We start from the raw sequence: 25,518 nt of genomic DNA, 5'->3' as shown, positions 1-25,518 counted from the left end.
TTCTTGTTTAACAATATTCATGAAGACTGGAGTTCGGCAACACAAGTATTTCAAACAAGAATGGATGAAGTCTATGAAGCAAAAAAAAAAAAAAGAATCGATGAGATTAAGCAAGACGTATTAAACTGGTAGTTCTATCATCATGCAAGAGCTAAACTTGTAGTAGTAATTTTCGTTGGCATGATTGTTAGCTTACCTCATTACGAGCTTCCCAGAATTGAAGAGCTGTAAATGGTATAACGCTCTCAGCATCAAGCCCAAAGATTATAGTTTTTATGGAGCTTGTACCATCATCCACAGCAATTCCAATTTGGGTCCTAATACACATTGAGAATAAAACATTATATTCTAATTTTTTATTATAGGAGAGTGAAACTTAATTCGGTAATTACCTTGCTACAACTTTGCTCTCTTCTTTGCAAGATGGGCATCTCACAACCCATCCCACATCAATATTGCTAGCCTTTTGGTAGCTCTCACATGCATTAAACCAGAATTTTTGCAGCTCAGGGTCAACTTGGTTTTCCCTGTTATCCAAGCTGTTTTGACCTAATAGATTTTTTTGAACAGAAAGAAGAATGCCTAAGTTTTGCATTGTTTTGGATAGCTAAAATATATAAATAGGTGGATTTTGGTGGTCAAAAGCAAACGGCCAAAGGTGTGTGCTTAGGACAAAGTAGAAATTATCAAAGCAACATAACAATCAGCAAAAAGATGGCAAAAAAACCTAGAAAATGGGAAATAATTAACAAACCCCTAATATCCTAACATGATCTAGGACTCTTAAGCTTTTAGCAAAGAAGAAGCAAGTATAGAGCTTCTATGTGACATGTAATTTGTGACTGAGCTCTTTTTCTTAAAAAAAATGAGTTTGGTACAAACTTCCCATTATCTTTTTCCTTTCCTTTTTTTTATAGATGGACTACAATTAACTGTTATTTGGTGCTTGATGACCATCTAAACCCATTAACTTGTAGTAGTGGATGGTGAAGTTTTGGGGATCTGGTCTCATACTTTACATTAAAGTGTTACAAAGTGTTTTCGATGAGTGGCAATACTGATAATGTACTGGTGTTGCTCCTAGAGTACTCTACTTTTAATCACTTACATGTTAGTTTACCTGTTCCATGGTATTAAATGCTAGATGTTTTCTTGAAGAAGACTTTTACTACAACATGTGATACCAAGTCTACTTAGGGTGATTTCTGAGTTGGTGATATTTCGTTTACTTTCTGTATATGCTTTTGGTTATCCCGAAACAAGTTTCTGCACCCTTTCTTAGTCCCCCATAAGATGGTTTTATAGAATTAGGAAAGGACATATGCTATAGAAGGTTTAGACTAGGGGTGCAATCAAGTCAAGCCGCTTGCGAGTAGCTTGCGAGCGGCTTGGTCAAAAGCAAACCGAGTTTGAGCTCGAGTTCGAGCTACTCGTTACATTCAACGAGTCGAGTTCGGGCTCCAAAAATAAATACTCAAGTGCTCGACGAGTTTAATCGAGTTTTCATATTATATTTATATTATATATTTTGAAAAAATATTTATAGGTTTAGTTCAAAACTCGAGCTCGAGTAAATCGGGCTTGATATTTACTTGAGTTCAAACGAGTCGAACTCGAGTTTAATTTTATTTTATTGAGTCGAGCTTGAGTCCAAATTTATATACTCGTTCGAGCTCGAGTAACACTGATTGTGATCGAGTTCGAGCTCGAATATGGTGCTACTCGAGCTCGACTCAGCTCAATAGCACCCCTACTTTAGACCATTGAAAATTGCCAAGGATCTTCTATTTGATGTTTTGTTTAGGACATCAAAACTTTGCACTTTGTATTATCAATCTATTTTTCGTTGTTTAGCAGAAACATTAATATTCAATTTAGCACAACCACTGAAGACCCACGATTAGCTGCTCAAATGGACATTAATTTGTTTCACAAAGGATCACACAAAACAAATAGCAGCAGTAAACTTAAATGGATTTGTATGAGTAATAAACTAAAGTTGTGAAATAGAATATACTAAAATGAAAATTGTCAAAATTTTAGAACTATTAATAAATAATCAAACCAAGACAAATAATGGAAATAAGTGAATGTAATTGGAGTTGAGAACATGATTTTTGAGAATTAAAAAAGGAAAGCTATTAGTTGATTGATAAAAAAAAATGTACTTTGAGTAAAAAAGTGAAAAAAGACTATAATTAATTGTTACCAAAAAAAGAATAAATCGACCAAGAAACATAAGCAAATAATTTTTTTGTAAAAACGTGACAAAGATAGAGTATCCACTTGGTAGAATATAGAAATAGCTAATTCAAGAACCTACCATAACAAAAACAGTATAACAAACTATGCACACACATATATAGATATATTAAATTATATTAGATTCCATAAGTTAGTTGGGCGAATGGGGTTGTAAACGAAGTAAGATAGTCATTGACCTTTTTTCTTTCAAAATCAATTTTTTGTAACAGATTGAGAGGCTAATGAAGTGGATTTGGTTCCTCTCCCATGGATTCTCTCTCCATTTTCCAAAGTGCACATGTGAATGGATGTATGACACGTCACTTTATTTATCAATTAAGATTAGGATCAATTGAACTTAAAATGATCATACTCCTATACCATAATGCATATCTAGATACATGACACGTGTCTTTATTTTTATTATCAATAAGAATTAGAATTAATCAAATTTAAAATGATCATACTCCTATACATCTCATGCATCCAAATGCACACCGTAAGAAACGAAGAGGAGGTCCACCAAAGAGAAGTCAAATCCTAATGAAGTTAGATAGTTCTTGCAATTTTCTTTTCAGAATTAAGACTTTTCAAATGCTTGTCTAATAGGCATTCGTTGTTACATTTAATATATTTGCACCATTTTTATTATTTAAATGCACAATTTTGCATTTATAAACTTTACTTTATTTTTTCCAAAAATATAACACTTGAGACCCACTTTTCCCCCCTCTTGAGACCCACTTAATGAGGCAAACCTTCAAAATCGACATATTACCTTGATTTTCTTATATACCGCAATTGTGCAATTATATATTAATCATTACGCAATGCCTAGGTCTTTTTGGCATTATAAGTTGTAAGATGATTAAGTATAACTATGGCATCAATCCAAACTTGTGCGTACAAATGAATTTCATCATCATTCCAGGCTCCAAAAAAAAAAGGATCATTACTTCTGGTAATCATTTTTCTGTAGCATTGGATTTGAAAAAAATGCAGAGTAACAGGTATTGCATCCCTAAACATTAGGTGGAGCATTGCTGGCCCTCTTCATGCATCAAGATCAACAGTTGTTGGATGCCTAAACATCAGGTGCCGCATTTCTGGTGTTCGTCATGCATCAAGATTCAAGTCCAGATGCTTCCAGCTTCGTGCGGGCAATTTGATCAAGGCGCTCCTCCATCTCTGCTGTTAGATAATTCTTTGAATCCCCAGTGACACCAAGCCTGAAATAGCCACTATTAGCCAACCAATTCCATGTATTTACCCCATGCTTGTTAACCGCCAAGTTATTGAGTCTCTCCAGGCAACAACACCTCCACAGAATTTTGTCCACTTTTTCCGTTGCCCCTTTGGGTCCTTCTTTAGCTCAACATTTTTCATGAACAATATCTTCTGAGGCATCTTTGAGCTTTCTTTATGATACTCCAAGGCATGATCAAAAATAGGTCCATAAAGGTAAGTTCCATTGCAGAAGGACTCAAATGCTTTCTCCAAAGAAATTTGTTGTTTGATACCAATCACTAGTGGTCTTTCTGTACCACATGTGTCAACTTTGGTGCTATTGAAATAGTGCCAAAATGAGATAAAAGTGTCTTTAGGATTTCGAGTAAGGTAAACAATTTTGCAACCTGAGTTCCTAATTGAATTAGGAAGAAGAATATAAGGCAAATGTGTGTGAAGGAGTCTAGGAGAAGCCATACCAGAAAGCACAGAAGCTGAGTTAGGAACAAAGACCATAGACTCAATAGTTGGAACAAATAGATGTGGACTGCCCTTCGTGAGAATATCTTCATTTTCTTGATCCACACCATTATTGATGCTCAAACAAAGGGCCTTAAGCCATGTAGTCCCAACTTTGAGAGATGAAGCTAATATGATATCATCGTTACGCGGGATTCAGTTGATAAAGCTATGGTGGATTGAAGAATGAAAGGATGAAACCGAATACCTTTCCATTGATAGATTTCAAAGCTCTCCCAGAAGTTTTCTTTGGGAAGAGATTCAAGAAAAGCTTGAAAGGAATTACATTCAATTGATTTAGAATTCATGTTGAGCAATGAGGCTGCAGATATATTGCATATACGAAAAAGCGGGCTGGGCAATAAACTGAGCTGGTGGAGTTTATATATGTAAAGAAAAATGGCAAAGTGGTAGACTGAAGTATTTGGGTTGCCCACGCCACATTTTTTGACTAAGTATTGTGAGGCTTTGTACCATGTATTTATGGCTAGTTAGAAGTAGCAAACTCAGCCTGCTTAACCAGAGGAAACGTTTTCCTGATTCGAGAGTGGACCTTACCATAATTTCAGGCAATGGAGCATTAAATCAAGCAGGAGCCGTCCTGTTACCAAAGGAAGAGGATAGCAGCGAATTATCTTACTAATAAACGGGGGGAGGGGGTGGGGGCGAAGAAGGTAACAGGAGGAAAAAAAATTGTGCAACCTCCAACCTCCAACATGCTTCTCAGACACAAAACAGAAGAAAGAAAAGACGAGCTCGGAGTATATACTGTTGGAGCAAGTAAATAACAAGGTCAAGCATGGTGCTTTTAGAGGGATTTGGAGCCTCACAATGTTCAAAACCCACTATGTATCTCTAATAATATTGGGTAGGTGTAATCAAGTTATAAACACAAGTTTTACATCAAAATTGTACCAATTTATATTAATTGTTATAAAAATTATACAGTCTATTAAAACTCCACGACAACTCAACTTATGAGATTCCGGATCTACATTTTAGAGTGGCTACAAGGCAACTTAGATACATCCACATGCACTGCAACCTTTCAAAGGTTGGTAGAAACCTTCCGGTTGTAAAAATTGAGAGATACTTCAAAAGAAAAAGTCTGATAAGGCTACAAAGCCACCGTTTGGGTACAACTTTTTCCTAGAAGGGAGAAAAATTATTTGCAAGTGTTCCTAAAAAGTTGATGGCCATGATTTAGCTCGAAAAAAAAAATGTAAGGTTCAAATCTCATCTTGTATATCAATTTCAACATTATGTGTAAGACTCACAAAATTCTGTTCTATAATTACAAGTTGTTAAAATTGAATTACATTTTGAACAAATGAGATTTTATCCTATTGAATTGGACAAAAATTGTTCCGAACGGCTTTTTTGATGGCTGCTCGGCCCTCTCGATACTCCAAGGAAACTGTGCATGTACTTCTTTTTTCCTTTTCGTTTTGGTGGTGCGAAACTATGCAAGTACACGGCCTAGCTCCTCTTTGTGGACAAAGAGCTCTGGGGGTTTGTGTATGTGTGTGTGTGTGGTGCGCGGGGGCGGGGGGGGGGGGGGTTACTGTGAGTCTATGACCGGCATTGAGGTTCGCTTGTTCAATAGTGAACTTCTTGAATTTGGGTAGGTGCACTATGGCTGGCATGTATTTGGATGGTGGATTTTTGGAAATACTGGGAGTATTTGGATACAAAGTTTATCTCAAATAATATTTCGCTTGCATCATAAACATATTTTTCAATCCATCTTTTTATATTTCCAACCATCTTTTTATCTCACATACATCACATCATAAAAAGTGCTACAGTAATTATTTCAAATAATATCCTATGTTTTTTTTTAAAAAAAATTATTGTAATATCTTTTTTATGTAATGCACGCAGGATAAAAGATGATTAAAAATTGTGAATTTGCCTATTTAATGGCGAATTTTTGAATTTTGGTAATGTTCATTGAAACTAAAAAAGAAAAAAAAAATTGGTGTTGACATTAGCGCCGGCACCTTGTGAAATTGGCAGCTCCCAATAGGCGAAGCCCTCTTTTATATTTATAATAAAAGGTGTTGACTAGCGCCGAACATTTTAGAAATTGGCACCCAGGCACCGGCGCCGCGCGAGATGCTAATCTAGGGATGGCAACGGGGCGGGATTGGGGCGGGGGACGCCCCTTTGCCTATTAATTTCCCCCCGACCCTCACCTCCCATTCCCCCCGCCCCGTCCCGCTTTCCCTGCGGGGTTAATAAAATTTTTTTCATGGGATTAATAAAATTTTATTATAGCTAAATTTTAATAAATAATCAAGTACTAAAATATCAACACATCATCAAGTTATTATTCATTGTAATTTTACAATTGAAACTCATAAAAACAATTAAACAAAAGTTATTTGAATACAATTCAACATGATGAAATAAATACAACTAAAATAGTTAAGTTTTCACTTTTGGTACAAATACAATTACTAATTCATTATTGTGTTTGCGCTTTTTTTTGAGAAAAAAGTGTTATTCTATTAAGTGTAATTAGAAATTTAGTATAACTAATTAATAAATTCTATTAGTAGACATGTCTAATTATTCGTATAATTGATAATATCAATTATATTACATACACTAATATACATTAAATAATACATCTAACTAATAATATCATTATCATAAGTTTTTAACTAATTAAATTACATATTATATATAATTATATATATATTTTTTGCGGGTAGCGGGGCGGGGGTATACTCCCCCACCCCCCTCTCCGTTTCTAAACGGGGGGTCCCCCCCATCCCTATACTAATCTGCGAAGCCCTCTGGCCTGGCGTTGTCTAGCGCCGAATTTTTCTGCACTCAGCGCCGCCTAATGAAAATAGGAGCTAAGCTCTCTTCCGTTCATGGAACGGCGCCGAATTTTTTTTTTTTTTAAATTTGAGCCGCCAAATGATAATAGGAGCTAAGCTCTCTTCCATTTATGGATTTTTTTTAAGCCTGCTCAACGGGTGCCTATTGGATATTCGCGCTAAAATATACTTCAAGTGCTGAAATTTTTAAAAAGGTAAGATTAATTAGATAAAGTGTAATAAATGCAAGGAGGACTGAATTTTTAAAAAGGTAGAATTAATTAAAAAATATGTATAAATATAAAAAATAATTATTATTATTAGCATGTGTATATATATAACAGATCAGGTGAAATTTATGCGTGTTTATACTTAATAGGTACCCATTAGAAAAATCTATTTTTTTTAACCTGTATTCTTGGGATATTTGTTATAACTAGAACACTCTTAACTTATTATATAAATACACTTGAAATCTTGACACGTCAGTTTGTTAAAACCCTTTACTTGACTAGCACGGCAGTTTGCAAGAATGTTAAATTTTTATAGATTCTTGACCGATCAAATAGTGAAATCAAGCAATCCTTGTAAAACCAAACTAGCTAGTATTCCTAGCAATTTCACAATTAGATTTTGATTCAATTTATTTGATAATAAGGATTGCATAGAATTGCCTATCACATTTCGTAATTGTTGTACCTGATGATTTGCAATTTCTTTAAGGGATAACTTCAGAACCTCCCACGAAACTTTCAACAATTTCACTTCAAGCTCCTCTAATTTTAAATATCACACCTACCTCTCTTCTTGACTTAGAATTTATACAATAACCTTCCCAAAAGAATGACAATCATCCTCTGCAAAAATAGTGGCCAATTTATTTTTTCAAAACGGAAAAATTGTAGTAAAAAAATCAAATGGCTATCCAAACTTAAAAAACTCACTACCAAGCATTTCCCTTCACTAAATAGTTTTATCATCACCACTACCATTTATTCTCCAAATTAATCCATTTCTTTTGTATATCCAAGTTTTTTATCCTTTACCATAATCACAATCTTCATATCAGACATATTTCAGTTTCTGTCATGCCCCTAAATTTTCCCATCTTTCATTCTTCTAATTTATTCTCTTTTTCTCTCCCACCAAAGTTCAATAAAACAATTGCAAATTCAAGCATGCAATAGTAAATTTGGCTAAATGAATAAGGAGAAAATGATTTAGACCTTAGACAACGCCAAATATTTGGGACTTGGAGGAAAAAAAATTAATGATATTGATTAAAGAATTTGATTAGAACCAAAATAGAAATCCTTAAGAGCAATTTGAGATATGTATAAGGTTTTTCTTACACATATCAAAGCGACTATTGAAGTGAGGGATGTATAATTTTTAAACATCAAGGGTGCTAACTCTAATTTTCATAAATATCAGGGGAGGTTTGTGTAATTATCTCTTGCTTTAAATAGATTTTACACACTTAAAAGAAGTTATTCAGCTAAGGAATATTACAATTTACATTTTTACGAGATTTTGAAAATCATAATCACTTCTAAAATTGTATTACTTTAGTCATTAAGAGAGAGCTTATATTTTTGTTTAGTAAATTCTTTTAATTTAGATGCTTCGTTTTGAACTATGATTCGCTACTGCCTGTTTACGAATAGTTTGATAATTTTTCTTTCATTTTTGCTCAATAAGAACCATCAGCTAACAGCAAGCTTTCAAAACATGATAGAATATGGACTGAGGAAATAATGAAGCGAAATGGTTCTTGATATTTTCTTTTCAAAATTAACCTAAAACCTCGATTTTTCTTATGTAATGAAATTGTGCATGTTAGTAACTTGAAAGAGTACGAGTTTTATTACAACAATGGCATTATTCCGGGCCAGTTTGCACAAATAAACTTCACTTGTACTGTGTAAAAGATCTACTTTTGTGACACATTCCAGTATTTTTCTGTCGTATGGAATTGTACAGAAGAGAAGGAACATATATTGCATGCCTAAACATCAGGTGCCGCATTTCTGCTGTTTGTCATGCATCAAGATCAAGTCCAGATGCTTCCAGCTTCGTTCGGGCAATTTGATCAAGACGCTCCTCCATCTCTGCTGTTAGATAATTCTTTGAATCCCCAGTGACACCAAGCCTGAAATAGCTACTATTAGCCAACCAATTCCATGGATTTACCCCATTCTTGTTAACCTCCAAGTTCTTGAGTCTCTCCAGGCTACACCTCCACAGAATTTTGTCCACTTTTTCCTCCTCAGTAAATGGTTTCCCGAGGAATGAAGCAAGTTTTTTCAGTTGCCCTTTTGGGTCCTTCTTTAGCTCTTCATACTTCATGAACAATATCTTCTGAGGCATCTTTGAGCTTTCTTTATGATACTCCAAGGCATGATCAAAAATAGGTCCATAAAGGTAAGTTCCATTGCAGAAGGACTCAAATGCTTTCTCCAAAGAAATTTGTTGTTTGATACCAATTACTAGTGGTCTTTCTGTACCACATGTGTCAACTTTGGTGCTATTGAAATAGTGCCAAAATGAGATAAAAGTGTCTTTAGGATTTCGAGTAAGGTAAACAATTTTGCAGCCTGAGTTCTTAATTGAATCAGGAAGAAGACTATAAGGCAAATGTGTGTGAAGAAGTCTAGGAGAAGCCATACCAGAAAGCACAGAATCTGAGTTAGGAACAAAGACCATAGACTCAATAGTTGGAACAAATAAATGTGGACTGCCCTTCGTGAGAATATCTTCATTTTCTTGATCCGCACCATTGTTGATGCTCAAACAAAGGGCCTTAAGCCATGTAGTCCCAACTTTGAGAGATGAAGCTAATATGATATCATCGTCACGCGGGACAAATTTAGTTGATAAAGCTATGGTGGATTGAAGAATGGAAGGATGAAACCAAAAACCTTTCCATTGATAGATATCAAAGCTCTCCCAAAAAATCTCTTTGGGAAGAGATTCAAGAAAATCTTGAAAGCAGTTAGATTCAAATGACTTAGAAGTCATGTTGAGCATGCGAATGGAGAAATAGTACTAAATAACCAAAAAGAGAGCCGGGCAATGAACTTATCTCGTAAAGTGTATATAAATAAGCCTGAAATGTTAGCCCTTTAGGTTAGTTTTTTTTTTTTTTTTTTCCTCTAGCGGCAACAGCTAGCCTAGCCTAGCCTACTCCTACTCCTAGGAGGGGACTTACTTTTTTAAGGGAAGCGACTCTAGGGAGTGGGCCAATTGAGTCAGGGGAACCAGACGGGAACTTAACCACCATTTGGTCGCACCACTCACCCGCATGGATTTAGAACACTCCTCATATTGAGGCACATTGATGGGAGACAAGATTTGAACCTTTGACCTTCCACCCCACTATATTTAGTGGTGGCCAACTCCTCTATTGGGAGTTGGTTAGCCCTTTAGGTTAGTTCAAGTTCCTAAATACCGAAAAGAAGTTTACTTACTTGGCCTGACCATAATTCTAGTCTTCTTCCAAAGCTGAGAAACTCAGACTTTTACGTAAATAAACCTTAAATCCCCGAACAACCTTCAAAAGCCGGTAACTTTTGAAGGCGTCCAGGGGACTTATCTACCCACACTGACCATAATTCTAGTCAGTGTGGAGATATCATGGCTAAATCAGCAGGTAACGTATCCCATACGTTAGGCAATCAAGCTGCAATAAATGAATAAAATATTTACATACCAATGGTCAAAGCCATTGGGTAAAAATTAGGATAAATTATCTTTTACTCCCTTGTGGTTTGGTACTTTATCACATGACCCTCTATTATTTAAAAACTCATATATCACTCTCTTATGATTTGGTTTAAAGTGTTAATGTTAGTTTTAGCATTCGTTAAAACTTACGATCAATAGTAAAAAGTCAAAATTAAACTAATAAATTGATAAATTTACTCTTTCATTAATTTTTTTCCCTCCAAACATAAAAAAGAAGAAATTGAATAAAAAATAGATAAATAAGAACTACAAAATATCATTAAAGATTTAGTATAAAAACTATAATGATATTTGTAGTAAAAAAGATTTAGTATTTTTTATTTCTTAGTTATTTGTTCTATATTTCCCTTCCATCTTTTTTGTTTCTTATTTATTTAATTTTTAATTTCCTTCCATCTCTTTTATATTTGAAGAAAATTGAGATTTGTAAGCCAATGTATAGGTTTTTAAAATCATCTCTTCTCTTTCCAAAAAAAAAAGAGAGAAAGATAAGGAAAAAAAAAAAGAATAGTGAAAGTGTGAATTTGTCAATTTATTAGGTTGACTTTGATATTTTAATATTGATTGTTAATTTTAATAGAAAGACTAATCGTGACACTTTAATTCAAACTATGAAAGAGTTATATATATATATAAACCATAAGGGTTTATATAGTAAAGCACCAAACTAAAGGGGGCTAAAGATAATTTATCTAACATTATATATCTTTAGGTAGAGATCAAGTAATCAATACAACCGAAATCAATTTATATGAATATGTGTTTGGTGGGAGATAATATTGTTATTTTTTGGTGTCACACCCTCAATTTTAGATTCACAATTGGATTTTTTGTTTTGACTTTTGGATTTTAATATATTCAATCATTTATAATGTAAACAACTATCACACCTCGAATAATGTAGCAATCACTGAATAAATAAAAATTGAAGGAATGGTTTCTTAAAGGGACTATAGAATTTTTCATTGTGTTGCTATAGAATCTAAACACACATAATATTTAGGTTTCTGAATTTAGCTGCAAAATACAGGTCTATTATAAAAGTCGAATTTTCTTGTATGCCTGATCCACCAAGAAAGTATGGATAGTGTCGTTGTATGATATAAGATACTGTTACAACTACGAACACTTATTTTTATGTGATGTGCACTTAAATATGACCCTAAGTGTTTGGAGTGTAGTCATGACTCTAAATTGCGCAGAAAGTAACGTTAAGCACATAACATTATGATTAAAAGGGCAATGAGTAAATCTTATATACTGACAGGTTGTCGAAGCCTGTGCAATAATAAAACCTGCTCAAACTAAAAGTGATTTCTGTAGATAGCAGTAAGCAGGGTCGAATCCACAGGGACTGGGAGTACTTATTTCTTCTCAAGTTCACAGTGACAAGGGGGTGTTTTTATGCAGAAGATGACAAACAAAGAAAATCTAAGAAGCTACTAAAAATTAAATAACAATCTACTAAAATCAAATGAGTGATAATTAAGGATCTAGCCAAGAAATAATTTCAGCAATGGTTCACCTAATTGATCATCGATAAGCAAAGGCAATTCCAATTATTTACTAATAAATAGGTTATAACTGCCAAACAAGCGATGACAGTCAACCCCTCCTTACTGTGTCGATGATTAAGGTACGCCCGTTAATCACTGCTCTAATTGAGAAATAATCCTAGGTACGCCCATAGAATTTAATTCCCCAATTGCCTTACGTATTAGAGGAGCCCTATTCTAATCAAATAACGCACTACCAGGGTTATTTTAGATTAGCCCGCGTATTCACCTGACACAAACCTAATCATGCCAGTTGCCACTATTTTAGAGCAATTAAACAATTACGGATTTAATGCCCTAATTGACAATAGATTATCCAATCAACTAATTATCTGGATCCAAGACAATCAATTAATTAAATAACCATAAGCATAGCAACCAAGAAATATGCGGATACCAATAAATAAAAGGAAAAGATTAAATTAAAACAATCTCACAATTTTTAGGCGAACCAAAACCTTCGTTGCTCCTTGACCAGAGAAAATGGCTTTAGCTCATTGTTGATGGGAAAACCCCATACAAAATTGCAAAGGAAATCGTGGCCATCGTCCGGCTAAATTTGGAAAGTCCAATTCGTCCGAATACTGAATACATAGAAAAGCTACAAAAGGCCATTCACGGCTTCCACTCCGTTCCACGCACAAAGGAAAAGAAAAACTACTAAAAGTAACTAAAGAAGGAAAAAGTCAAAGCCAAGGATGGCTAAGCTACTGACATTCGTATGTTTCTTAAGCCAAAGAGAATAAATCCAAGGGAAAAGTCAACAATTGCGGCTAAGAAAAACTAGAGACCAAAAGCTCTTTCTGTTGTGCGGCGGCTCCCCTTCCGGAGAGGAAGAAGAAGCTCTCTTTTTTCCTGCGCAATTTTCCTTTATAAAGTAGTGCCCCTTGCGACGGCTCCTGTGCGGAAAAATGAAGACTTCGGCCCAATTTGCCCAACAAGGGCTCATGTTTTGTTGTTCCAAAAATGCCCCTAGGACAAGCTCTATCATCTGGACTCTTTTTCTGCCAAATTAGCACCTGTTATTATATTTTCGTTCTACTCCCTGAAATATATGTAAAATACTAAAGGTGAGTAGAATCCCACAATTAATCCAGATTGGGTCAGGTAATAGGAGAAATTAATAATAAAATAAATGATAAAATCGCAAACTATCAATTTCCCCCACACCTAAACCATGCTTGTCCTCAAGCATGAGAAAAGTACACAGACACCAAAATTTGATAATGGCCATTGCTCTATCCAACAAATTGCCAAGGTACCAAGAAAAATAATAATCAAGCATCAATGGTCAAGTCCAAGAAACATCACTCCGGTTAGTTTCTAAACCACAAACTCCTCTAATTTTAAGTTAACTAATCTAAGAAAAAGGAATAACGCATAACATTTATCAGCAAATGGTCCAACTATTAACCAAAATCTCAACATTAAATCCATAATTGGGCAAGCTGACTTTTATTACACACTAACACAACCTTCACTTTTTTCACAATTTTTTTCCACTTTTCTCTCTTTTTTTTTTTTTTTTTTTTGATACTTTTTTTTTCAATAGTAACAAGAGACTTAGTCGCTAGCCATTTGAGCCTTTTGACGCGAACTCCAACATTGGCCAGATGAAGGAGCCCGGTTACTCAGCTTCTATCGCCACGTGACCACGTACTCATAAGAATTACTACCTTTTGACGCGAGAATCAACACTTTTAGGTGCAGATCCCCGGTTACTCAGTAATAACTAATAGCGGAATACAGTCAAGTTTATGCATAGCTAAAAATCATAAAAACTCAATATAACACAAGAACCAAAAGAAAACTTGCATCAGCTAGCCTCATTTTCAAACATGGAGAACTAAAGTTAATAACCGGATCAATTCACATGAAAATGCCAATAATCATTCCCTATGCCTAGGAAAGTTAACCAAAAATTATAAGAGTAAAACAATCATTGATATTCACCAAAGAGATGTTTTTGGATTCAACCACATTAACTTGATACCCTTTTATTAGTAAAATTGGCAATAGTAGAAATAGAGACAATATTCCAACATCAAACCGTGGCATGCACTTACGAGTCAATCACTAAAAAGAAAAAAAAATGAATGAAAAGACACTAGCACCATAACTGCTCCCCCCACACCTAAATCCTACATTGTCCTCAATGTAGTAGATAAACATCAAAAGTAAGAGAGAGAGCAACAAAACTCCCCTGAGATCGGATCAAAGTAGTGGGCGAGATGGGACTTGGGGTGAAAAACCTCGCTTACTGAATAAATGCCGCCAAACTCCGTGCCATGGCAGCCACGTCGGGGCAAAGTGAGATTGAGATGCCCTAGACCTAGAAGCTGATTTCGGTCTCACCATGTCCGCTAACAGCCAACCCAATCAACCAGAGATAGAGACTCCAACAATTATAGAGACTAGCAGATGCTATTAGCAAAAGAAACCCAGCAAAAACCAAATCACAGGCAAAATCGCAATTGAGTTGATCATTAATTTAAATCAGTAACCAGAGTGTTCTCAACAAATCAATCGAATGCTACAAATCTCAACAAGTAATTCAAACAGAATAGTGCCCAGCAATTCACAACGAGTCAACCAATTTCCACAAGCAACGTGAGGTTCAAAGTCTCCTCCGAAGTTAACAAACAATCACTGCAATTCAGCTCACTCAAAATCTCAATAAACGGCTCCAGTTGGCCAAGAAAAGTCGCAACTCAAAATCAGCAATTTGAAAGATAACAAAATAACCATTGAGCCAACCAAATAGAAATACCCAATCGAAGTCCAATTATCCCACCAGTACCACTGGTGGAGTAGACAATGGAAGAGAACACACTGCCAACACCAACTAGAGCTAAACCAGATGGCTCCAATCACAACTGAAAAATCTGGGAGTAAGAGTGAAATACCTCCTCCGCCAATACCTTCGCAGTCGGCGGACAGGGTAGAGCTACGGACAGCAAGAGGAAAATGAGAGCTCGCACGAGGATGAGGGGTCTCGGCTGGCAGCAACTCGCGGCGCACAAATGGAGGTCGGCAGCGGCGCGCTGGCGAAGCGGGCGGCGCGCGCGAGGAACATGCTGCGGCAGGGGAAAGGAGGGAGAGCTCGCGCGAGATGGAGGTCTGCGCTAGGTAGAGGTCTGCGGCTTCGGTGGCGGTTGGAGTGGTGGTGCAGCGGTGCCGGTGGTGGAGCAAAGAGAGAGAGAGAGAGCAGGGGGGCTGGTGGCGGCGCGCTGGCTGCCAGTTTCGGGCGGCCGCGATGTGCGCGAGGTGGACGGCGGAGGTCGTGGGTGAGATGGGCGGCAGTGGCGTTTGGATTTCAGACAACAGAGAGGGCGCAGGGGAGAAGGAGGGCAGCGGGGGAGCAAGAAAGAACAGAGGAAGAAAGAAGAAGAAGAAAGAAAGAAAAAGAAAGAAAAGAGAAGAAATAAAAAAAAATATTTTTTTTTGTTTGTTTTTTTTTTGTTTTTTTTTTGAATTTCGAATTTTGGAAACTAAAGCTACAGTGATAAGAAAATTTTTTTTTTATTTTCTTTTTCATTTTGAATCCTTACCTTTCCCGCGAACTTGACGCGGGCACGTCAAGAGGTCAAGAGAGCTCCCAGAAATTTCAGAAATTTCTGATCGTGAGCATCCTGCACGTCACCACGCGGGCACGTCATGAGGCCAAGAGAGCTCCCAGAAGTTTCAGAATTTCTGATCGTGAGCATCCTGCACGTCACCACGCGGGCGCGTCATAACTGAAGGGCACCTATAAATCAGCAAAAACGAAAACTGAAACCCAAAATCAGTCGAATTCAAGGAAAAACATATTTAAACTAACAAATAAAATCAAACAAACAGCTAAAAGAAATTGGGTTGGCTCCCAATGAGCGCCTTTCTTTAATGTCTTTGGCTAGACATTATCACGTTTTGCTCATGGCGGATAAAATCTTGTAGCTCGTCTTAATGCTTCATCCTCTATATAGTCCTGATAACCCTCGTAGATGGAGTAATTCTTGGGCACACGAGTTACGGGCTTCCATGGACTAATAAATGGCGCTAAACAAGTCAACAATGATCTGCATTCTCCACTCACTCCTCCATCACACGCATTCATTGGTTCAAGATATTTTGCCATCTCCACTCTTAACTTATTCCTGTCATGAAATATTAAATTTTCTGGTATAATAAAATCAATTTCAGTAACAGGAGTTGAAGAGTAAGAGTCAGGAGAATATTGATGAAGGAGTGGAGGAGATGTCACCGCATTTGGAGATTGTTCACTGGATTCTTTCACGTGAATGAGTTGCGGTTGGGGTTCCATTTCTTCCTTTTTGGCTTCTTTTTCAACTGCATCTGTAGATTTCTCATTTTGACACTCTTGCATCTCCTCATCACTAGTCAAGCAAATTGCACTCTCATTTTCTTCTAGATCAACAATGGTTTCCGAGGGCAATTCTTCCATTTGAGAAGCCAATCGATTCATTCTGGATGTCAATAGACATAGTTGATCTGCCAGATAACTCATTGGATCCTTCATCATCTCATTCTCCATTAGTGTCTCCTGTTGGAATTGATATGTGTTAGTAGCTATTGGTTCAATTATTTCTTCAAGAGACATACCTGACATAGATGCCGATTCTTGAGACTCATACTGCTGAAAATTCATTGGCCCCGTTGGATAATTATAATTGGAGTTATCCCACCCTCCTTGATCATACCCATATGGATTAGGGTCATACCACGTTTGAGACCAGGGTGAAAAATCTCCGTAATTATTGAATGGGACACTCTGATTATCTTGATATTCGGGGCACATACCTGTTGAATGATCCCTGGCATAACAAATTTTACAGGTTGCAGCAGCCATTCTTTTTCTAATAGAATTTACTGCCTCTGCATATGCAGACTCAGCAATAAAACTAGTCACATCGCATTTTCCGGAAAGAAAATCCAGTATTTCACCAAAATACGAAGTGTTAGAAGCCATAAAAAAAATAAGAGAAAAAAAAAAGAAAAAAAAAATAAATTAAAAATGAAAACAAGGTGAACTCAAAAAGAAACAAACTAATCTGACACCAGTCCCCGGCAACGGCGCCAAAAATTGACAGGTTGTCGAAGCCTGTGCAATAATAAAACCTGCTCAAACTAAAAGTGATTTCTGTAGATAGCAGTAAGCAGGGTCGAATCCACAGGGACTGGGAGTACTTATTTCTTCTCAAGTTCACAGTGACAAGGGGGTGTTTTTATGCAGAAGATGGCAAACAAAGAAAATCTAAGAAGCTACTAAAAATTAAATAACAATCTACTAAAATCAAATGAGTGATAATTAAGGATCTAGCCAAGAAATAATTTCAGCAATGGTTCACCTAATTGATCATCGATAAGCAAAGGCAATTCCAATTATTTACTAATAAATAGGTTATAACTGCCAAACAAGCGATGACAGTCAACCCCTCCTTACTGTGTCAATGATTAAGGTACGCCCGTTAATCACTGCTCTAATTGAGAAATAATCCTAGGTACGCCCATAGAATTTAATTCCCCAATTGTCTTACGTATTAGAGGAGCCCTATTCTAATCAAATAACGCACTACCAGGGTTATTTTAGATTAGCCCGCGTATTCCCCTGACACAAACCTAATCATGCCAGTTGCCACTATTTTAGAGCAATTAAACAATTACGGATTTAATGCCCTAATTGACAATAGATTATCCAATCAACTAATTATCTGGATCCAAGACAATCAATTAATTAAATAACCATAAGCATAGCAACCAAGAAATATGCGGATACCAATAAATAAAAGGAAAAGATTAAATTAAAACAATCTCACAATTTTTAGGCGAACCAAAACCTTCGTTGCTCCTTGACCAGAGAAAATGGCTTTAGCTCATTGTTGATGGGAAAACCCCATACAAAATTGCAAAGGAAATCGTGGCCATCGTCCGGCTAAATTTGGAAAGTCCAATTCGTCCGAATACTGAATACATAGAAAAGCTACAAAAGGCCATTCACGGCTTCCACTCCGTTCCACGCACAAAGGAAAAGAAAAACTACTAAAAGTAACTAAAGAAGGAAAAAGTCAAAGCCAAGGATGGCTAAGCTACTGACATTCGTATGTTTCTTAAGCCAAAGAGAATAAATCCAAGGGAAAAGTCAACAATTGCGGCTAAGAAAAACTAGAGACCAAAAGCTCTTTCTGTTGTGCGGCGGCTCCCCTTCCGGAGAGGAAGAAGAAGCTCTCTTTTTTCCTGCGCAATTTTCCTTTATAAAGTAGTGCCCCTTGCGACGGCTCCTGTGCGGAAAAATGAAGACTTCGGCCCAATTTGCCCAACAAGGGCTCATGTTTTGTTGTTCCAAAAATGCCCCTAGGACAAGCTCTATCATCTGGACTCTTTTTCTGCCAAATTAGTACCTGTTATTATATTTTCGTTCTACTCCCTGAAATATATGTAAAATACTAAAGGTGAGTAGAATCCCACAATTAATCCAGATTGGGTCAGGTAATAGGAGAAATTAATAATAAAATAAATGATAAAATCGCAAACTATCATATACACTGATAGTGTATACATTATCACCGTTTAATTCATGATATGTGTGCAAAAGTTGAATTTCAAATTCAAATTTTGTCTAGTTGTTATTCATCTAATGCTGATAGTGTATATACTGTCAATGTCAGTGTAGGAAAAATTAATCCAAAGGCAATTATACAACTTTCACAAATGTAGTTAATTTTTCTACTAAGCTCCCCATATCCCTACGCATTGGATGAAAAATACAATGAATCTCATGGTGTAATATGAGTACCCAAATTATCAATACACTTTCAATATCACTTGAATTAAAAAAAATTAATAAGAAAGAAGTGAAATTTAAGAAATTAGGAGGAGGAAGGATGATTAGAACCCAGGACCTCTAAGACCCTTAAAGGATGTGAGATTTTTTTTTATTGATGTTCTTTCAATATTACTTGAATTTAGCATTTTTGCCCTTAGGATTTCAAGCTATTGATACTCCATATAGACCTGAACCGGGTATGTAAAGTTATTTTGATCATGCACTGCTTTCCTTATTGGAATTAAAACAGTCATTTTAATTTGCAAAAATAAATGTAATGGAACTCTTTCACTTGTGAGAAAATGAAAGATTCTACCTGTGAGGAAAATGGGAACGATTTGCTTCGTGTACTCCGAATGTCTCCCACTATGGTGCTTCACATTTAGCTCTTTTTATTTAACATGGTTGGGAGGAAAATTTTATTTTATTTTTCCCTTCATCAGTGAGTACAGGTTGTTGTTCTCCACTTGGTCAATTTGTTAATCACATGGAATGTCAATGGCTTGCTCTCTCTTCTTTGTTCTATACATAAATTATTCTCACCAAAATTATGTATTATGTCAGCCTTATATCTTTTTTTTTTTTTGAAACATGTCAGCCTTTATATCTAGAACATAATTAAAATCAAACTAAAGCTAGGATTTGGTAGAGGAGGTTGGCACACAAATAAAAGAGCATTTTCGAGCTTTGGGCTTTCAGATTTCGAGTTCAAATTAAAAGGTTCGAGTTCAACTCACCTTTTTATACGAGTTTCAGCTCAAATCGGGTTCGACCCAAACTCATAATTGAACATATAATTATATACAATATATATTTGATAATCATGAATTACAATAAATTTATATGTAAATTATTAACATTTTATGTTATTAACATTTTATGTTATTAACATTCTATGTATAATTGTAAAGATTATATATTATTGTATATATTATATATGTATAATTATACTTGTATACGGGCTATGCCTTAATCGCGTCTAAGTCTAATATGACCCAAGTTCAGTTCATTTTTAATTTGGGCTTAATGTTTAGATCCAAACTCTACCTAATTCAACTAAAGATTAAGCTCATTAGACTTTTTTCGAGTCGAATAGGCTTGGCTCAGACTAGGCCGATCCATTGACAATCCTACTTAAGTCACTAGAAAGTATAAGAAGTGTGATCAAATGTAGAATCAGAATGGCACACACCTATAGGTACGTGCTTGAGCCATTTTATTTCAATGAATTCATGCTAAAGTATTAGGAATACTTGAAATTTATTAATCTGTAAAATTGGAAGAACTAGACAAATGCTGACTATTAATTTCTTAGTAAAAGTATATAAATATTAGAATGTTCTTGCTCTGTATTTGACAATTTGAAATTTTTATATAAGTATTACCTGATTCTTGGATAAGCGTAGTAAAGTGTTTTCTGAAAAGCTAGCATGAATTTTAAAGATAAAAAATATGACTACGGCTAATGCTTTAATTTTATGTACCTTACAAACATACAAGGATAGTACAACTTTTTGTGATGGAGTAAAGAGTTGGACTGTAGCTAAAAATGAGCAATAAGTAGGAAGTCGGAGAAGACGTGATTCCAGCAGCTGAAGGCGTGAAATATACTAGGCAGGCTATTGACAAGGTGCGCACATAGAACCACGCCTTTGCTAGGTTTCCACTGATTCTACCTGAGCTGAAGACCACTGCAACTATTGAGTCTAGATGGACACGTGTTAGGAGCCGGTTGATCCGTTTAAGAGTTTGTTGGGATAGGAAGTGATACTAGGAGGTTTTCAGCCCTATAATCTATTGTCATATTTTTTTTTAATAAGATAAGATTAATAGTAATGTTTGTAATGTTTGTGAAATATCATTCTTAAAATCATAAATTACTGATCAAACATGTGGCTAATAATATAAGACTAAACAAAATCAGAAAACCATCAACATTACAAAAGATAAGACAAGATGACAAAAGATTGGCAAGTAGTTTTACAAATAGCTTGATATCTTCAAGTGCAAGTTTGTCTTACAGAAACGGGAAAAGACATGCTAAATACTTAATATAAAGTATGATAAGCTGCAATTACAAAATATCAAATATTGAGATCCATTAAGTTACACAAAAGAACAATTTCTTAATGGATGTCAATATTGTGTCAAAAGATGTAACATTAGCAATTCAGCTGTAAAGTGCTTCAAGATTAGCAAGATTAGCAATTCAAAAGGCTTCAAGCAAGTTCAGAGTTCATTATCATGCTGCTTCTTCAAGGGACTTCCAGGTGCAAGATTAGTTGGAGCGAAAGCTGAGAGTGCATTGGTGGGCAGTGAGGCAGGTGTAATAGCTTCAGCTGAATTTGATCCAATTTCAGGAGGTACAATTCCAAAAACCAAGGCTCTCTTTGCTGTGGTCACTGGAGGTGGCACTTTGTTTGCAGTAGCAGAAGTTTCAGCGATGGTATCAAGCAGTTTTTTGATTGATAGACTGAAAAATTCATTTTTGTTAGCAGACTGCAGCGCAGTAACATGAAGGTCTGGAATTTTTTCATTCGTTTCTACAGCCGTGATCGCTATTGGAATGTAAGCTGATTCCTTAGTAGTGTATGCCTTGACAATATTATACTTGCCGTCCTTCTGGCCTTAAAAAAATTCTTGAGGAGTTAAAAATTATTACTTAGCTCCTCTGCTGATATATATGAGTAGGTCTATACAGTATGCCGATATATATATATATATATATATATATATATATATGAGCTCTTTGTCTATTTTAATAACATTTGACCACTACTAACTTCATCAAACAGACCATCTATTGAATTTGAGTGTTGGCTTGTCTTTCTTTTTCGCATTCCACAGCATAGCACAGAGGTCTGACTAATGATTAACTAACACAATAGCAACTAAAAGTGCATACACAGTCAGTTTTAACCTGAGCCCAACATATCATGTATAGATACCAAGATAATAACCAAGAACTCAAGCACATACAATAAACAAAACTTACTATCAGATTTTAGGGAGAAGACCATATTTTATGTTTCTTAATGGTTATTAATGTTAATAAAAGCTAAAACTTTCCAACAGAAACACATGCGGCCTCTAATTTAATCAGTAACATAACAGTTTCAAAACTCTAAATACATAAAAAAAGGTGCAAATCAAAAGCATAAAGTTTAAATTTGATCTTGAGTTTTTTAGACAAACCACGTAGCAACGTATACAGACTTGCAAGTACAACGCACAAATAGCCTACAACAGAGGCAACTTCAATTTAAAAGAAAATTTTGGTTTTGCAATTAAAACAAAAAAAAAAACAAAATTCAATGCAGATAAAGAGGGAAAAGTTCAAAATTTTAAAAAAATATTAATAAATCATTATAAATAAGCAAGAGAGAAAGGGTAATTTATTGTTTTTTACCAGGTGAAAGATGAAAAAAAATAGCAAAAAAATAAGCCATACCATGTGGGGAAAGTGAAGCAACAAGAGCAAAACACCAATTGTTTTTTTTCTTATACTTCTTAAACCAAATAAATGATCATGATTACTTGTGAAAAAGGCTTAAAGGAAGCATCAAATCTATCAATGATGTCTAGGTTGATCAATGGTTTAAAATTGTGAAGGTACAATAAAGGTTAGAGAAAGATGGTGTTTTCTCTAAAAGCTTTTCATGCCTTAGACAAGTCTAGACTAAAACGAAACAACAAACAAGGCACACACTAAGTTGCTTAATCAATAGTCAGTTAGATGACTAAACAAGTTTTGCCAATAACAGCCTTTCTGCATTGACCTTAAAATTCTCTGAAAAATAGTTAATCATTCCTATTCCTCATTTAGAACAACAACAGGTCACATATCTCATCTGAGATATTATAACTATCATTCATTCTAAGAAAAACTATCTTAGGTTCTGTATAACTTCTTATTTTTATGTGTTACCAAATTATCCATTGTGATTAAAGAGAAAAGCACCAGTAGCAAGAGGTTGAAATTAGTTAAAAAGGAACTTGTCATGTAATAATAACTTGAGCATAGCAGCCACAGCCCCAAAATCAGCACAAGCAAAAGTTTGCCTCACAAAATATATTGTGCTAATGACTTTGGCTCACAAAATCTGTTATTGATGTCCATTACTACAATTTTTTTTCTAGTGTATATAGCAATTTGACTGTTTGATAGTACATTGATTATATACAAACCAGTTGGCCAGAATCACATCAGCAAATGGATCTCTCCTTTTTGTAGGTATACCACTCATAATATATTGGGAGCTGAATTGGTATCTTTACTTTTGACTTGTTTTTTTAGGTGAATGGATAGCTGAATGGGTTGCAATAAGACATAAAAGAAGATTACCAAAGGGCTGCAGCAGCAAAATTCCAAATGTATGGGTGAGCAACATTTGGACGGGATTACTGGACTCTTAAAAATGTCATCAACCACTGGAGTTTGGAGTGGATGATCAAGAATGTTTACATCAAGCTTTAAGGTTTTACCAATTTTTTCCTTTATTTGTTGTGCTTTATTTGCAAAAACAGTATGACTGTCAATATTAACACAATCAGCTACTCAAATAAACAACCATTTGTTTCACAAAGGATCACACAAAACAAATAGCACCAGTAAACTTAAAATAGATGAAGCAGAAACTAAAGAAAAACTACTAAAAAGAAAAGGGAAAGGTGAAATTTTACTTATGAAAATCTAGTCACGGAAACAAAGAAAAGCTGCTCATAGATTCAAGAAAGACAACAAACTGACCTTCAAGTTTAAGGATTCCTTGACTGATGATATGAACCACAGTAAAAGGAACCTATCAATTGAAGCATATGTGTATATTAGAATTTGTTAATCTGTCTATTATTCATATGTGGAAATTTTGACAAAAAAAGGGAAAGATTTTTTTCTCACCAAAGAGACTCCAAAGAAGAAGGTGTAAAGACCAGGATGCTTCTCCTTGCAGTTCATTAGGCAGAGGAGCCAGCAGAATGCACTGATAAATACCTCTATTACACTTTTTTGATTTTATAATTCATTGGAAAAACTACAACCTAAATGAATAGGAAACCTATTTCTCATCATAACTGTAAGGGAAAAATCATATCTAAAAAGATATTTCTTATCATTATCGTACGGCTGATAAGAATTGAATAGAAAGCATGATTTGAGCAGAAAATTGAATGGCAAAGCTGATGAGAATAGAATGCCATACCTAATCTAACAAAAAGTTTCGAATTTACCTCCTTTGAAGTACAATTATCACGTGAGTGCCCAGCAATTCTTGTAACATGAAATCAATATAGAAATAGTTAATTTGATATTAGAGGAAGAGGAAAACGGCAAGCGTAAGCAAGAGTAGTTCACCTGCTCGCAATTTTCTTCCTTTGAAGTACAAACACCATGTGAGTGACCAGCAATCCCTGCAACATGAAATGAAGTGTCTGCAGGAGTAGCAGTTGACCTACTGGTCACAAATCTTCATCAAAAACCCATCTCCCAAATCATGTAAAAATCCAAACTTTTTGGTCAAAGTAAACGTTTCGAACTGGGTTTGGTATAATAGGCACTTGGAATTGGATTTGGTCAGAAAGGAATTGGAATTGGGTTTGGTAGAACAGGTGCTTGGAATTGGATTTTTGCTCAGAATAGCTATTCGGTAGAGAGAAAGGAAGAAAAAGCTTCAGCGACAACTTGAGAAAGAAACAGTTCAATTGGATTTGTTGAGAAAGGAATTGGAATTGGGTTTGGTACAATAGGTGCTTGAACTTGGATTTTGCTCAGAATAGCCATTCAGTAGAGAGAGGAAGAAAAAGCTTCAACGGCAACTTGAGAGAAATGGTTCAATGGCAAAAGAAAGAAAAGGATTCGGACACTTGTCAAATAATTAAGAGCCACATGGCAAAAGAAAGAATAGCCATTCGGTAGAGAGAAAGCAAGAAAAAGCTTCAACGGCAACTTGAGAGAAACGGTTTAGTGGCAAATGAAAGAAAAGGCTTGGGACACTTGTCAAACAATTAAAAAGCCACGTGGCAAAAGGAAAGGAAAGCACTAAACCTTTCTCTTTTCTTATATACAAGGTAGATAAGCAAAGGTATCTTTTGTAATCAACAACTTTTTGTCATTATCCGACATTTGATTTGTAAGAGATTTGGGTTGCCAATCTCATTTCCCCTTCCCCAAGCTTCCTGCAATTTTCATTCCCCTTCTTACCTGAATCTGTACTTTTTGCTCTTATAACTTGTTAAACCTTCAATAATGAAAGTTGAGTTCATCTTTTAAGTTCTCAAATTCACTGTTTCATTGATTGCTGTTGAAGTTAAGTTCATAGGGGAGGATTGGGTTGGGTGGTATAGGGGGAGGGAGTGTAAGCAAGAGGTCTTGAGTTCCAATCCTCCCGCTTGCACTAAAAAAGAAAAAAAAAAAGTTAAGTTCATAATACTTCTATGATATTTCCACCATTGCTAACAACTTTTGTTCCGTGCCACAACACTTTTATGTCAAGTATATATCTGTTTCGATTTCGACACCCGAGTCACAAGAGATTTCAAATCCATCATATTAGCAGTTTCACCAGGTTGCCCA

The 25,518-nt window shown here is 35.5% G+C and overlaps 3 protein-coding genes across 6 annotated transcripts; all 3 read right to left on the bottom strand.

The window, feature by feature from the left end:
• Positions 1-3,367: 3,367 nt before the first annotated feature.
• LOC113735492 (cytosolic sulfotransferase 5-like) lies at positions 3,368-3,987 on the bottom strand. The gene is made up of 2 exons (XM_027262493.1): positions 3,515-3,987; positions 3,368-3,473 (listed from the first exon to the last, which is right to left on the bottom strand). Exons 1-2 carry the CDS (start codon positions 3,985-3,987, stop codon positions 3,368-3,370), a joined length of 579 nt encoding a protein of 192 aa, XP_027118294.1.
• Positions 3,988-8,861: 4,874 nt separating this feature from the next.
• On the bottom strand, positions 8,862-9,842 carry LOC113735491 (cytosolic sulfotransferase 5-like). The gene has a single exon (XM_027262492.2). It carries the CDS (start codon positions 9,840-9,842, stop codon positions 8,862-8,864), a length of 981 nt encoding a protein of 326 aa, XP_027118293.1.
• Positions 9,843-20,904: 11,062 nt separating this feature from the next.
• Positions 20,905-24,904, bottom strand: LOC140004379 (uncharacterized). Of its 4 annotated transcripts, none has more exons than XR_011841543.1 (5): positions 24,301-24,901; positions 24,149-24,216; positions 23,848-23,929; positions 23,698-23,749; positions 20,905-21,569 (listed from the first exon to the last, which is right to left on the bottom strand). XR_011841543.1 is itself a non-coding variant. In XM_072082152.1 (5 exons), exons 3-5 carry the CDS (start codon positions 23,902-23,904, stop codon positions 21,177-21,179), a joined length of 507 nt encoding a protein of 168 aa, XP_071938253.1. In that variant the 5' UTR covers positions 23,905-23,929; positions 24,177-24,216; positions 24,301-24,904; the 3' UTR covers positions 20,905-21,176. The 4 variants fall into 4 exon arrangements, 2 of the variants coding, with proteins under 2 accessions (XP_071938253.1, XP_071938252.1); XR_003459142.2 differs by having other exon boundaries at positions 20,905-21,420; positions 24,301-24,900; XM_072082152.1 differs by having other exon boundaries at positions 20,905-21,574; positions 24,177-24,216; positions 24,301-24,904.
• Positions 24,905-25,518: the final 614 nt, after the last annotated feature.

The sequence above is a fragment of the Coffea arabica genome, chromosome 3c (assembly GCF_036785885.1).
Source record: "Coffea arabica cultivar ET-39 chromosome 3c, Coffea Arabica ET-39 HiFi, whole genome shotgun sequence".
Lineage (NCBI taxonomy): Eukaryota > Viridiplantae > Streptophyta > Magnoliopsida > Gentianales > Rubiaceae > Coffea > Coffea arabica.
This window is presented reverse-complemented; position numbering and strand designations above follow the sequence as displayed.